Source organism: Bos indicus x Bos taurus, chromosome 15, assembly GCF_003369695.1.
Source record: "Bos indicus x Bos taurus breed Angus x Brahman F1 hybrid chromosome 15, Bos_hybrid_MaternalHap_v2.0, whole genome shotgun sequence".
Classification (NCBI taxonomy): domain Eukaryota; kingdom Metazoa; phylum Chordata; class Mammalia; order Artiodactyla; family Bovidae; genus Bos; species Bos indicus x Bos taurus.
Window position 1 is genome coordinate 66013372 of NC_040090.1, and position 16215 is coordinate 66029586.

Genomic DNA, 16215 nt, shown 5'->3' on the forward strand with positions numbered 1-16215 from the left:
AACCATCACCACGACATAAGAAGCGACCAAATTAAGGCTTTGGGGCAGTAAAGTTGATCTCATGAAGTTACTGTGTGCAAAGTGAAGCCAAAGAAACAAACTGTTTTCTGAAACAGATTTGATACTTTTAAAAGTGTATATTTTTGAATATATTTAGAAATTTCCATCAGATCTTGGAATAATGCTTTCTAGGGAAAGGGATTTCTGTGGTTTCATAGGATTACATTTTACTCTAGTCAGAGGATTAAGATGTTTTAAAGTGGCACTTTTATTACTTCCCTGAAACTTTTTATTAAGAAGTTTATCAAATCTTATAGAAAACTACAAACAGGTGCTTTTTAACCATCCTTTCGGTATGTCCTCTCCTGAAATACCATAAACAGTTTTGATTTTTCCAAAGTCTGAGAATGACTTTGTGAAACAATGAGTTGCAGGTATCTGAGAGGTGGGAGACTCGGCAAACCCTTGTGGGCTGAACCCAGAAGGGTTCTTCTGGGTCTTTCTAAAAGGAATAACCCTTCTGCCAGTTCTAAAGCTCCTAAGTGAAGTGAAGTCGCTCGGTCGCGCCCGACTCTTTGCCACCCGCAATTCTATTTCCTATGGGCTCTTTATTAGAAACGAGAATTAGTCGTGAAACTCTCTTTTTCACGCCTACTAGTCAAGTTCAAGTTTTGTGGGCAAACAACAACAGCCAAAATAAATACGCTGGAGCCAACACTCAAGCCTCCACCCCACTTCGGGGCTAAATTATGTGTAGGCTTGTTAGTTAAACAAGTTTGATACCAGGTGGAGGAGGGAAAGGGAGGAGCGCGGAACGGCCCGCCCCTTCGGGATGGGATTGGTTCCCTCTCTCCCTCAGCGGTTCATTTTGCATCTCGGTTGGATACGCTGAGAGAAATATGTCATTAAGGTGTCATCAAAATTAGTCCTGTAGGTGTGGGCTGCTCCCTAGGTTTTAGATTTTCAAAGGGACGGGCTTCATTGGCTCTGGAATCAAGTACCTGAAACTGGTCTTCTGTAGCTTGAGAAATGTCATTGTAACAGGAGGCGCCAAGGAGCTTAAGGGTAATGCACACACAGTAGAGAAAATGACGAAAGTTCCTCAGGGGTTTGATTGCAGTTTCCTAAACGATGAAGAAGCCAGGAAGATCCTTCAGGTGCTGGAAAGAAATGAGGAGCTCCAGAGAGCAGAGAAGGAGAGGATCAGGTACCGAGCTAACTCTTTGTTCCCCCGGGTCTGGTGCACAGTTGAGGGGGGCGTCCGTGGCGTCCACCGAGCCAGGCGGGCGCGGAGCTTTCGCCGGGCACCTGTCTGAAGCTCGGGGACGTGCAGCCTCCGCCCGGGGCGCGCGGCGCGGCAGGGGGAAATCTGAAGAACCTGGAAGGCCTGGCGAGTGCTCTTTCCAGACTCCGCCTCCCGGGCATGCTGCTCGGCGAGCTCCGCTCCCGCCGCGGGGGGCGCGCCCCTGCCCTCGGCGCGCGGCCGGGCGCCTCGGCGCGCTTCTCTCCGCGTGGGTCCCGCGCGGCTGCCCCGCCCCTCGACCGCGACACGTGGGCAGCAGTCGCTGCTTACGGTCCGTCCGAGGGGGGTGGCAGGTCGGTCAGGTGTCCTCCAAGCCGCCGCGTGGCGTGGGCAGGGCGGACCCGTGAGACTGGGCAGGGGGTAGCGGGGTCTTGGCCGGCGCGGAACCACGTGCTTGTAGAGTCCTCCGGGTCGTCCACTCTCGCCGCACACACTCTTGGAGAAACTTCCCCTCTCCACCCACGGGGGCAGTCAGCGAGGCCCAGGAGAGCTGGCACCTCACTGAAGGTCAAGTGTTTCCCGCCTCAAGAGCTGGATGGAGTTCGAGAAACTAGCCAAAGGGTGTGCAGTGAACTTAGCTGGAACTGGGGACGCTTGGGGTCGCTAGAATGGTTTGATCCCCTCGTGTGTGGTGCTTGGGGAAGATGAGTTGCTGCAGACCTTGACCCTTCACCTTATTGTGCGGTGTTACAGGTGAGGGATTAGTTACCAGGGAATGAAATCCGGAGATAGTTGCCTGAGATGTAAAGTAACCAGTTTTTTCTGCTGGGGAAGTGTGGGATAAGTCCTGGAATCAATTAAAGACTTTCTCATCTGTCTTGGATTAAACCCACCCAAGGCCTTCTCCAGTGGACTATGGAAGAAAATTCAAATTATCAGTCTCGGACCAAAAAGTGTGGCATTGATTGGAATTTAGAAAGCCGTTTTGTTTGTGAACAACTTGGTGGTGGTCTAAGTTCTGTGTTGCCACTTTCTTCCAGGCATCACACTTACCCACCCACCAACACCCCAGCAAAAAAACCTCCAAAGATACTCTTCACATAGGGAAACCCTTGCTGGTTTTTTAGAAGCAATTAGAATACACTGGGCCCAAAGCCCTGTCTTCACCAGATATGGCTAAGCCCACCCCCAGACCCTAGAAATGACTCCTGTGGGGAGAAATGAACATTTGAAGTTTAAGGATGTGTATTTCATACCATCATAATCTGCCATTAGAAAAACAGGCTCTATCATTTCCTCAAACTGCAGAAGTGTGCCCTCCTGAGCCCAGTATATCCATACAAACACACACACACACACACACGCACGCTTGTACCCACATGTGGGCACATGCAGTGTACACAGGCACACCCAACCTTGGAAAGGAGAGCTTTAGAACTGCACGCAGTTGTTTTTTGTTTTTTTTTTAACACATACTCCAAAAGGACTAAGAAACTGGTTGCTCTTAGTGTGTGTTCTTGGAAGTGTTTGTTGTTTCTGGAGAGGACTGGACTTCTTAAGTGGACCCAGTATATTTGGGGGGGAAGTGAGGGTAGAATTAGGAAATAATGTGGAGGGTAGCTTCCATTGAAGATGTTATCAACATCCTGCTAACTGTTCATGAAGTATAGTTTTTAGAAATAGTAATGTCATTTATTTTAAAATTCAAGGAAATTTTGACTTTTTGTATTTGACCTAATGCTTGCCTTATTGTATTTTCTCTATAGCAGCCTATGGTACCCATGGCAGCTGACTTTAGAGGGAAGTAGAATTACACTTGGGTGGCAAAGGCCTTTAGGCTAGGCCTTAGAAGGAAGCCTAAAACACACTTCATGGCACTCATATCCTAACTGGAACATCAGCAGAAAAAGCCATAATGCAAAGACAAAATCAATACTGTTAACTACTAAACAAAATTTGAAAAATAATAATAATAAATAATTAAATGACACCATTAAAACAGAAAAATAATTTAAGGAAAGCAGACACTTGAGCCCAATGCTCGAGGCAATTATTTCTAGTATTTTATTTTCCCCTGGTTGATTCCTGTGTCCCATTGTCAAATACCTATCATTGGATAGCGGTCTCCATGGGATTGCTCTGCTAATGAGCTCGCATGCATCAGTTTTAGTAGCGGATACTGGCATGCAGAAAAGCCCTGCAATGACATATCAACTTGGTTCTTCTACTCAATTTTTTATCATCACATTTTCCTAATCGAAAGTCAAGACACATGACATATAAATCAAGGTTATTATTGGGAGAAAGTACAACAGTCCCAAGAGATGCTCAGAGGCCTTTTTAACTATACTGAGGAACAGTCTCCAGATCTCTTGACCAGGACAAAAAGAGCAGGGGTTAAATGTTGAAGCTTGGAATGTTTGCTGGTTGAGGCCTATCTATGATAGTGTTGAGCTATCTACAAGACAACTAAGAAGTATCCTACAGTTAGAAATACAGGACTACAGTATCATGCAAGGCCAGAGGTATCCAGAGGTGGATCTTAATGGCATAGAACTAGCTGAGTTCACTGTGCAGGAGATTGTAGCCCCACCTACAGAAGTGAGCTTCCCCTGATCTTCCTTCATTGGTACCAGAATTCTCTGACTCCACCTTACTGGGGAAGTATTTGCATTAAATATTATAATGTTTCAAATATATGAAGAGTTTATTCAAATTTTTAAGAAAACATGAAGATTCAAGTTGTTAAATAGGCAAAACATAGAAATAAGTCATTTATACTACTGTTTGGAATATATCCAAACAGTAAACAAAACATATGGGAAAATGTTCATCCTAACAGCAATTTTAAAAAAAGAAAATTGAAGTAATCTCATGATACCGTGTTGCACCTTTAAAAATAACAGAAAAGACTTGGTGAAGTGAAATGGATACATTCTGCTTGTTGTTAGTGGCATTCGAAATTGAATACTATCGTTTTGGTGAATATGCCAATACCTATGAAGACATGACTTGCTGTTGACCTAGTCATCCAATTCTTGGATGTTTCTCATTAGTAGGAGATTGAGGTGGAGAAGATGACCACACGAACATTTATTAAATGCTTCCTTTTAGGTAATAATAGTTATTATTGTGATAATAATAATAATAGCTAACATTTATTGGTCTCTTACTATATACTAGGCACTGTATTAAACATGTTATACATATTTAATTAATCCTCTCAATAACCTCAGGTACACACTTAATTCCATTTCACAAAGCTGGAAACAACTTAAAACATAGCATAAGTTATGTTATATTAGAGGAAAAACAGCACATATACTCTCAGATATTGCAGTTTTACCTGTAAGCAAAAGAGTGGGAATTTTCAAATCTAAGTAAGAGTGCAGTCATTACAAAGGACAGTTGTGAAGACATCATTAGGTCCCATCCAGTGTGATATTTTAGTTCAATATTTCTGACTACCGTGGTTGTTTTATATGCACCTCAAGCTTTTCATGGATGCAGTGGTGGAAAAAAATGTATGAGGCATTGTTCTGTGAAAAAGCAGAACACAAAATACTGCTTATGTTATTATTTCAGTTTCTTCTGGGCATCTGGGCACGTGCTTAGCAACCAGAAGAAAATAAGTAAAAATTTGTTCATCTCCTTTCTGTGACTCTCTAGGGCCTGCCATAGCTCTTGGCCTATGGGGAACATTCAGTAGATGTTTGCTGAAAGGTGTGGGCTTGCCTTGACAGCTGGGGGCTGGGCTCCACTGCCCTCAAGCCCAACAATGCCAAGATGGGAAGGCAGACCTGCGGGTAAGGACGCAGGAATCCTGGGCACATGCCACCTGGCTCTGGGAAGGCAGATGAGGGGAAGGGTGTAGGATTTCATGGCTTAAAGGAGAGGGAGGCCCTAGTCACAAGGTTCCTGTCTGTATAGCCCCTTGTAAATACTTGATGAAGGAATTAATGGTCTGCTCTGGCTGGAGTCAGAGGTTTCTGCAGTCCCTTGCTTTTTTTCCCATTTCTCAGTCTCTGTTTCACCTTCTTTTCATTGCCCAGTACCCTCTGCAGGATGGGATTTCTCCCTCCTGAACCCTGTCATGGACTACAACCACTCTGTTACACGTGTCCTCTTCAATCCTGTGAGTTTGGGATCTGAGCTACAGAAATTCTCTGAGATCCCATAATAGAAGTGAAAATTACAACTTAAATTCCAGTCTGTCAGTTACACTTCATTTTGGATTGTGGAAAGGTTTTTTTTCCTGGAAGTATTAACTTGGGTATGACTTTTTGGGCCTGGTACAGTCTGTGGTTCTAGCTGCAGTGAAGAGAAATGGCTGAGAGTTTAAATCACGATTGGCAAGTGAAAAATTTCCCCTTACTGCTCTCACACCTTGGAGAAAATATACATCTATGTGTATACATACATAAATATACATATATATATACATAAATATGATACATAGAATAAAATGTGAAAAGCATCTTACACTTTACAAAAGTCTTTGGAAAACCCAACTACCTATCACCCTCACCACGCCCATCTCATAAGTGTGACTGAAAGTACTAAGAGATTATATCAAGTAGTCAGCACACTGAAGAGATAACAATAACCAAAATATGTGTTTTTTTTCTATTGCAGAAAACTTACAAAGTATACGATGTTATAGCACCTGATGTAATTAAGTTTAAAAAATGACATATCCAGATTTAGACTATCTTTGCCCAGTGGCAAGATTGCCGCCCAGGATGGTTTTCCCATGCTTAGCTGTTTCAGTTGATTTACACTAGTGTACCTGAGCTGTGGCTCAGTCTTGAGGAGGTCTGTATATATCAAAGTGGTGAAGTAATTGATAGCTGGTGGCAACTGTAGCGTCCTGCTGAGATTAAAAGCCAGATACAGAGGTCTCCTGTCTCTTAGGCTTTCTGCCTGCTTTCTCCTCTCGCAGCAGGTAAAATCTGCCTCTGACAAGGACAGACTCAAGAAACATTGAATACCTATTTATGGGGCATCTGTTATGTGCCAGACACTGTGCTGACCTTGAGGATACAGCAAAGAAATTCTGCTGCAAATGGCTTCAGTCTATGAAAGTTTTTGGTTGGTGGTAAACCCTGTAAGATGAAGAGTTCATATCTATGTAGCTTGCTCTCATGGAGCCCTGCATGGCTGAGGAAGGGACCGTGAGAACTGCATGGAGGTCATAGGGATGCCCTATAGGCTGGAGTGTTCTGATAATGTAACAAAGAATGGGGTCAACATCATGGATCTCTGAGGTGTCTGTACTTTTCAATAACATCCAGTTTAGTTAATTCCTTTAAATTGAGAGGAAAGCTTTCTCTCAAGCAGATTCTCCTGTCTAATTGCTCCTTAGATTGGTCTCTGTGGGCAATACATGTGGAACTACTCTACTATTATAGTTCCACACCTAATCTGTCAAAACAATTCAAAGAGTTAATGCTCAGAATAACCAAACAAGGTGAGTTTACAGCTTATTGTACAAGTGAGTTTGTTTTAGTGACCTTAGGAATTATTGACCTTTCATAATTTTTACTTTTTGAGTTTTTTTTAAAAATATAGCCAAACTGAAAATATATTAAGTAGATCAAAAGTTAGATGTGGGTCTTTTCAACTGAGAGTGGAAAAAAAGTTGAGACACTTAAGAGAGATGAAAAAATATGCTTGGCTGCATTTCGTTCTTACAATGAAGAGGGCTGAAATGCAGCCATGTGGGAAGTCTGCTTGAGAGAGTGGTATTGGCAGATAATGACAGGAGCCTGGTAAATAAGGGCTTTCCTGGTGGCTCAGCAGTAAAGAATCTGCCTGCCAATGTAGGAGACATGGTTTCAATCCCTGGGTCAGGAAGATCCCCTGGAGAAGGAAATGGTAACCCACTCCAGTATTCTTGTCTGGAAAATCCCATGGGCAGAGGAGCCTGGTGGGCTACAGTCCATGGGGTCGCAAAAGAATCAGACGTGACTTGGCAACTAAACAACAACAACAAATCCCAAGGTTGACGATTAGTGCCCTAGTTAGGTTTTGTGACATTATAACTCTTAAAGTTAGTTTTTATCCTCATCCTAAACTAATAAAGCAGGCATTTTTTTTTTCAAAAGCTAACAAAAACAGCAACAGTAATAATAGCTCATATTTAACTGAGTACTTGCTCTGTGCTAAACTCTTCATATGCATTATCTCCTTTAATTATTTTTACAACAATCTGATGAATTGAGGGATATTTTTAGTCTCCATTCAGAAGAAGTTTAGGGAGGATAAGTAACTTGATTGAGATAATATTGCTAAGAAGCACTGGATTTGTGGACTCCATCAGCACTTACATCACTGTGCAGTACTGCTTTCTACAATGAAGTTGAAGTGATTATCCTCACATTGTCACGTAGCTTGTAACAGAACCAGCACTGAGGTCTTTGCACTTACAGATCTTGCTATTCATTGACCATGAAAATAGAGAACATACAATTCTAGGTAATCATGTGTCCTTGAAAGCAATGGCACCCCACTCCAGTACTCTTGCCTGGGAAGTCCCATGGATGGAGGAGCCTGGTGGGCTGCTGTCTATGGGGTCGCACATAATTGGACACGACTGAAGCGACTTAGCAGCAGCAGGACTTATAGCCCCCCAAACAGCTTCTCAGATAACTCTGAAGAACTTCTATGGAGAAGCATGGTTTTCAACACAGTTTTGTGTATTTTCAGAGCAAAGAACATCAAACAAGTCAAGGATACATTCCTTCAAGTTAAAAAAAAAAAAGAAAACAGATCAGCATGTACATAGCAAGTCAGTACAGCCTTAGCACCTGGGAAAGGAGTCTTATCATTTAAATAGTACTAGTTTTGGTATCCCAGGAAGAGAAGCATTTAATCTTTATTTTTAACATGCACATTCTTTACTTTTGCACATTCTGCCCTTTTCTTTAATAATTAAAGCAGATATACAATGTCTGTACACACAGACTATTTTAGTTAGCACAAAGTTCAAGTTTACTCATGTATAAGCCAGAATGACTTCTCCGTACCTCAGTATGTGAAATTTTCTCTTATCACTGTTTGCTTTTTTAAAAAGTATATATGCATTTTGTAAGGAAATACTGTAAACTACTAAGATGGTTATCTCTTGGGTGTGATATTTATAGGAACTCTAACCATTTTATTATTATTTTATTCCTTAAAATTATTATAGATTTTTTTATTATTTCTTTTGATAATAAAGAAATGCAAGAGATACAAAATAACTGTATTTTCCTTCATAAGTATGACTTTAAATATCTGAATTTTTTCTGCCCTTTTCTTGATAATGTTTTATACATTTTGTAATGTTAATGTATTCATGGGTAAGTTCATTTCTGTACATCAGTCTCGAGTTCCTGTGGTCAAGGATTGGCTTAGGGATGAGAGCCTCATACACCTAGTAGGTACTCAATTCCTAATTAAATGAACCTTAACTTACTTCTGTGAGGGAACACAAAGTGAGAGAAGGATAGATCTGGGGATACGACATGAAGGGCAAAGAAGGTCAAGTTAAGGTTAGTCGGAAAATATTTTTCTTCCTATTAACATATTTGAGTTTTAAAACTGAGCTAAGTTGGCTAAGAGCCTTGCTGAAGCAACTCGGGTCTGTTTTTCCGCAGTTAGTTACTGCACAGGCCATAATATTGAGAGCCTTAGGCTCGCTTCACTTTGCCCAGGAATGTTTCCTTATTGGCCTTGCCAGTGGCCCTATCTAAAGGCTGTACTCAAAACACCAACTTGGCATACCACAGGAGCCAGCTTCCTCATTCCTCTGTGTGTTAGACTTTCTAGTGATGAAAGAGGAAATTAGGGGCTACAGCGACACCGAACTCACCACTTTCCAAAGAAAGGCTGTGGTGTTTTATATTTATATCAAGTTTGCCTTGGTTTCAACTTTAAAACAACACATGGAGTGGCAGTGGAGGAGGGAGCGGTCTGATCTGAGCTGGGAGAGGGTAACCTGGCAACCACTGCTCTGTTCTGCAGATCTGTGGTAAAGAGCTGGCCTCCAGGTGTCAGGAAGGGCGCGCCCTCTGAAGGCGCTTGAGTAGACTCTGTCCCAGGGCTCTCCCAGGAACTCTGCTGGTTCCTGGGCTGGTGGCACTGTAACTCCAGTCTTCACATGGCATTCTCCCTGTGTGTGCATCTGCCTCTGCTGTCTAAATTTTGCCCTCTTCATAAGGACACCAATCATACTGAATTAGAGCCCACACTAAAGACCTCATTTTAGCTTGATTACCTTTGTAAAGACCTTGTCTCCAAATAAGGTATTAAGGGTTAGGACTCCAACATATCTTTTTTGGAGGACACAATTTAATACAAAACAGTACAGGTTGTTCTCTATTTTAAAATAAATTACTGTAAACCACTATATCAACAATCTAAAGAAGAAACACATGTGATCATATCAATTGATGCAGAAAGGGCTTTGAAAAAAAAAATCTTGGCAAGGAAGAAATAGACCCTGATAAAAGGCATCTACAAAAAATCTTTTAGCTAACATAATACCTAATGGTTTAAGACTGCTTCCCCCCTTAAGATTGAAAACAAGACAAGATGTACAATCAATCTTACTGTTCCTACTTAACATCATAGTTGAGGTCCTAGCCAGGCAAGGAAGTAAATGATACACATATCAGAAAGGAAGAAATAAAACTATCCATATTTGCTAATGACATGACTGTTTACAAAGAAAAAAATCTACCAAAAGGAAAAAAATCCTAGAACTAATAAGTGACTTTAACAAGGTGGTAGGATACAAGATTAATATATAAAAACCTATTGTATTACCATATACTAATAATGAACAATTAGAAATCTAATTTTTATGGAAGAACAAAGGAACTGAATAGACAAAGCAATTTTGAAAAAAAAAATTGAAAGAATCACACTAATTGATTTTAAGACTTACTATAAAGTCATAGTAATCAAGATAGCATAGTATTTGTGAAGGGGAAAATTTATATGATTTAATGGAACAGAATATAGTCCAGAAATAGAGCCCCAAAATACAGCCAATTGATTTTTTTCACAAAGGTATGAAAGCAATTCAATGAAGGATAGTCTTTTTCAACAAATGGTGTTGGAATACTTGGACACAAGGCCAAAAAAAAATCTCATCACCTCAAAATTAAACTCATTAAATAGTTACTCTTTGAAAGATAAATACCATATGCTATCACTTATATGTAGAATCTAAAATATGACACAAGTGAACTTATCTATGAAACAGACTCACAGGCATAAAGAACAGACTTGTGATTGTGTTGCCACGGGGGAGAGGGGTGGGGGCGGGATGAACTGGGAGTTTCAGATTAGCATATGCAAATTTATATGTATGGAATGGATAAACAGCAAGGTCCTACGGTATAGCACAGGCAACTGTATTCAATAAACTGTGATAAACCATAATGGAAAAGAATATGAAAAATAATGAATTGCTTTGGTATATTAACAGCAGAATTAACACAACATTGTAAATCAACTATACTTCAATGAAATTAATTTTTTTTTAAGTTATTCTTTATTCCTGCTCCCTCCAATTGCTGGCAGCCACCAATCAGCTTTCTGTCTATATGTATCTACCTCTACTGGACATTTCATATAATAGAACGTTCCATGTGATATGTTGGAGAAGGTGATGGCACCCCACTCCAGTACTCTTACCTGGAAAATCCCATGGATGGAGGGCCTGGTGGGCTAAGAGTCAGACACGACTGAGCGACTTCCCTTTCACTTTTCACTTTAATGCTTTGGAGAAGGAAATGGCAACCCACTCCAGTGTTCTTGCCTGGAGAATCCCAGGGACGGTGGAGCCTGGTGGGCTGCCGTCTATGGGGTCACACAGAGTCGGACACGACTGAAGTGACTTAGCAACAAATGTGATATGTAACCTTTGGTGCCCACTTTACTCAGCATGTTTTGATGTCTGTCTTCCTTGTAGCATCTATCTGTACTTCATTCTTTTTTAAAATTGTTCTGAATGATATTTCATTATATGTATATACCACAATTTGTTTATTCATTCTTCATAAACATTTGGGTTGTTTCCACTTTTGTCTATTGTGAATAGTGCTGCTATGAACGTTTATCTACAAGGATTTTGAGTACTTGTTCTCCTTTCTTTTGGGTGTATACCCAGGAGTGGAATTACTGTGACATTTGTTAATTCTGGGTTTAACTTTTTAGGAACCATCAAAACTATTTTCATCCACACTCACTTTCATATAATTGTAATAGTATTATGTATATTTTTATGTGTAATATCTGACATAAAAATAACCCCTTCAAATGTAAGACTCTTAGTCAACATTTTTTGTGGCTGTATACTATTCTTCTACGTGTATTTTATAATTTAATTAATCATTCCAATATTTTAGGTACTTCAATTTTCTCTTATTCTTTTTTGTTTCTCTTTATTGTTAACAAGTTCAAGCTCATACTGATTACTATACTGCAGGCCTATAAATTGAGAGATGAGTTGTTGGGGCTACTTTACTTAGAAAGCCAGCAGATCAAGAAGATGATGGACTAGTACCCCAAAGAATCATCTTACCTGAGTTAGAATTCGGGCTTCTTTTATATCTGGAGGGGAGGGGATGTGGCTGGTTGTTGCAGACTTCTTGATGCCAGAATTCTTTGTTTTTGCATCTGTACATTTAGGTGTGATCACAATGTTCTTACAAACCTCCAACAAGACAAATATTATTCTCTGTTCTGCAGCTTTTTATCTCTATATGAGTGGGGAAAGTGTTATGCCTTTAAAGATAAGAGTCTTGAGAAGGGGCTATCCTGTATATTTCAAGTTACAGGCAACATTATTTTACAAATGGCTCAGAACCAGCATAACTAAGCACAAGCAACAGAGCACAAAGATTAGAGATAAAGGAATAGATTCAATATGGAGTCAGGTTTGTCATGCTGTGTTACAGTATGTTAAATAATGTCATTACAAAATTTGTGCTTACATCCTTAATTCAATTAGAAGTGTGTCGCTCAGATAAATTATGGGCTTCCCTGGTAGCTCAGCTGGTAAAAAATCCACCTGCAATACAGGAGACCATGGTTCGATTTCTGGGTTGGGAAGTTCCCCTGGAGAAGGGATAGGCTACCCATTCCAGTATTCTTGGGCTTCCCTTATAGCTCAAATGGTAAAGAATCTGCCTGCAATGCGGGAGACCTGGGTCTTGTATTCTTGCCTGGAGAATCCCCATGGACAGAGGAGACTGGAGGGCTACTGTCTGTGGGGTCGCAAAAAGTCAGACACAACTGAGCGACTAAGCACAGCCAGGTAAATTCCACAGTGTAGAATCATTATTCTATAATATAAATATTTTCTAAATTCTTGTTATATGTTGGGAAATGATTTCCAAAAAGTTCTACCAAATTGTACTTTGACTTGCAGCAGAAACTGTCCTTCCCAGGACTGAATTGTATTATTATTTTTAATCTTTGCTAATTTTGTAGGCTAAAAATTCTTATACTAGATTTAATTTCTGAAACTGTGGTTATAATGAATTTGAACTTTTTTCAAATGTTTACTATTAATTTATATTTCATAATTTATGAATTATCTATTTATACCTTTGCCTATTTGTATTTCAGAATTTATACTCAGAATGCTTCTTGTCACAAATAACAAATCTAATCATGGCTTTAATCCATTGGGAATAAATTGTTTGGAAATAACAAGGTATCTGGAAATAGGTCTGCTAGCTGGTTTAGTGGTTTAGGATGTCAGTTTGGTCCCTTTGTAATGAAAGATGGCTACAACTGCTCCAAACATCACATCCATGTTTAAGGTGGGAGAGAGGGGATAAAGGTGCAGCCAACTACATCTGTCCATTCGATTATGAAAGTGAAAGCTTTGCTGAATACTATCCCGCACACCTCCCCTTAACTCTCATTGACCAAATCCAGGTCATAAAGCCACTGGTTGCTTCAAGGGAATTGAAAATCAAGGAGTCGGATTTAAATGTTAGACTTAAATCATTTGTGATCCATCCTCTAGGACTGCACATTTTGATGCCACAACAAAATTAAAAAGGGGGGAAACTAGGGGAATGGATTCTAGAAAGCAAACACCACTATGACACAAAGTCTTAATGGGGTTTTTTCTTATTGCTTTATATGTTTCTCTATACATGAAGGAAATTGACTTTTGTCCTATTTATGACAAATATGGAGAAGGAAATGGCAACCCACTCCAGTATTCTTGCCTGGAGAATCCCAGGGACAGAGGAGCCTGGTGGGCTGCCATCTAAGGGGTCGAACAGAGTCGAACACGACTGAAGTGACTTAGCAGCAGCAGCAGCAGCAGCATGACAAATATATTTCACAGATTTCATTGCACTTAATTTCTACCTATCTAAGAAAAGGATTTTTAAAAATCTTTATATAATAAAATATAACCAGTCAGTCCTAGAGGAAATCAACCCTGAATATTCATTTGAAGGACTGGTGGTGCTGAAGCTGAAGCTCCAATACTTTGGCCACCTGATGTGAAGAGCTGACTCATTGGAAAAGAGCCTGATGCTGGGAAAGATTGAGGGCAGGAGAAGTGGGCAACAGAGGATGAGATGGATGGATGGCATCATTGACTCAATGGACATGAGTTTGAGCAAACTTTGGCAGATAGTGAAAGACAAGGAAGCCTGGCATGCTAAAGTTTGTGGGGTTGGACAGGACTGAGTGACTGAAGAACAATTAAGTTTACATTTTTTTCTTTTTGTTTTTTTAGAAGCAGGCGGGGTTAGCCAAGCCCTACAGATTAGGATCCTTCAAGAGAAACTGGGACCTTGGCAGACCTGTCTGGGGATTTGGAAACCTGGGAGAAACAGTCCCTACCGGAAGTTCTTCATAAGGCAGAGGGAGGAGGAGAAATACCCTGACTTTTCCCTTCTAGACTTCCAGTTCCTGCCAGTGCCTGGCTGAAGCCAGCTGGAAGTCTTTAACTTCTAGTTGAGCGTGAGAAATCTACTTATAGGGGTCATCTCCCAACAGCGCAGAGCAGGGAAAGAAATTTCCTGTCCTCTTCTTTTGTCTTCCATCCCGGTTGCCCTCTTCTATCATCCTGTATATTCTGCTTTTTCTCACTTCCCAGCCTTATATTGCTAAGGCTCTGTTTCCCTGCCAGAAAATTCCCTTCAGTTTTCTTTCTGATTATCCTGCACTCACTGTTCATGCCCCGTCTGCCCTTTCACAGTTTCTGTCTCTTGCTTCAGCATCTTTTGGGAGTTGCCCTGTTCTTCTCTTGCTTCTCTGTGCTTCTGCTTCTCCCCATCCTTCTGGGTGCCATGGTCAGTCTCCAACACGCTCAGGTTAGTCAGGGTCTTTGGATGGAAAGGAGGAGTCACTCAGGGCCCCTTAGATAGAGAGGGCTTTGCCCAAAGGTTACATGTGGGCTGAATCTGGAATTTGAAGGATTTGGGAAACCAAGGCAACTCTAGGGACCAGCTATGCTGCTTGCCTCTCAGAGCCTGTCCTTCTTCTAGGATGTCTTTGATTCCCTCACTTCATGCTGTGCATTTTCAACTGGCTGACTCTACACATTCTCTGGTCAGATTCTGATGTTCATGGCCATTATGGCAGGTCACCTGATGCACCTCTAGCCTGCCTGTGAATGGGCTGCCATAGGATCAGGAATCCAACCTGTGGCACCTCCTAGGGAAAACTTATTGCTGGATTTCCTAAGTGGGAGCTGTAGACCATTCCAGTTCAGCTCAAGGTGATAAAATGTCGACTTGGTAGGTACTAAGATTCACCTGTCTGGAGGGGGTTGCACCTGGGTTCTCTGTACTCACTCTGTCTCCTCTCTGTGTGCCTACCTGGGCACTAAGATACATTCGATGTGTCTGCTTGGCTTCTGTGATGACAAGTCTTGAACTGTAGGCTCTGCCAAGGCAGAGATTCTCAACCCTGGCTAAAATGACAGTCACCTGGGGAACTCTCAAAGCACCTGATGCCATGTCCCACCCTGACATTCCAGCCAAATTGGTCTGTGATCAGGGAGGCATGGATGTTTTTCAGAGCTTCCAGATGACTCTAATATGCATAAGAGATCCCATCTTGGTTGCCAGGACATTAGGTTGTGACTTCACCTGTCACCTCTTCCCTACAAGCCACTCCTTGACATAAGTTGAGGGACTGTTGATTTCTCAGGAAGTCCTGTGGTTTGGGAGGGGAAAGCCTGGAGTCTTGGAGGGCTATGCCTGACAAATGTAAAAAGCCTCATTTCTAGTACTTTCCCACTTAAAAATTACTTGGCAGGATCAAAAGGACCTTCTGTCCCTGAAGCTGTTTAGTCTGACAGTTGGAAGAATTTCTTTTTCACTTTCTGCTGTTTTTGTTTTCTTTTACTGCCCACTGTGTGGTTACACAATACAATTGCTATAATATTCAGGAGCTGATTAGCTCCTGGCTGTGAACTCCCTTCCCTGAACCAAGCCCTGGTCATACTTCACATTGATTGTTGAGTGGTTATGTTCAACATGAGAATAGGACATAGTTAAAGAAGGACAACACGGAAGTCCGAAGAGTTTCTGAAAAGGTAAAGCATCCTGCTTTCACTACAAGTTGGTCAAAAGAAAGAGGAAGGAATTAGATCTCTTTCTTTGCTGATTCTGTGATTATTCAGGAATATGTGATCGATAACATTTTAAATGTATACAGTACTTTAAAGCTTCCCATACGCACCAGATTCTCTCAAATATCCTTGAAAGTAGAAAGATGGAGAAGGAAATGGCAACCCACTCCAGTATTCTTGTCTGGAAATTCCCATGGACAGAGGAGCCTGGTGGGCTACAGTTCATGGGGTCACTAAGAGTTGGACATGACTGAGCGACTGAACACAAAGTAGAAAGAGCAGATATCATTTCCTTATTTTCCCAGGTGAGATAGTATTATCCTTATTTTTCTCTTTTCTCAAAATATCTCAAGACCATAGTACCACC

At 41.1% G+C, this 16215-nt stretch overlaps 1 protein-coding gene across 2 annotated transcripts in view; it reads left to right on the plus strand.

Moving 5' to 3' along the window:
• Window positions 1–242: 242 nt before the first annotated feature.
• The window catches only part of EXPH5 (exophilin 5), a 105088-nt gene continuing 89115 nt past the window's right edge, over window positions 243–16215 (plus strand). For both annotated transcript variants that reach the window (XM_027563819.1, XM_027563820.1), the window contains exon 1: window positions 243–1207. In XM_027563819.1, coding sequence (XP_027419620.1) covers window positions 1089–1207 — 119 coding nt within the window. In that variant the 5' untranslated portion in view covers window positions 243–1088. The remainder of the gene's footprint in view (window positions 1208–16215) is intronic.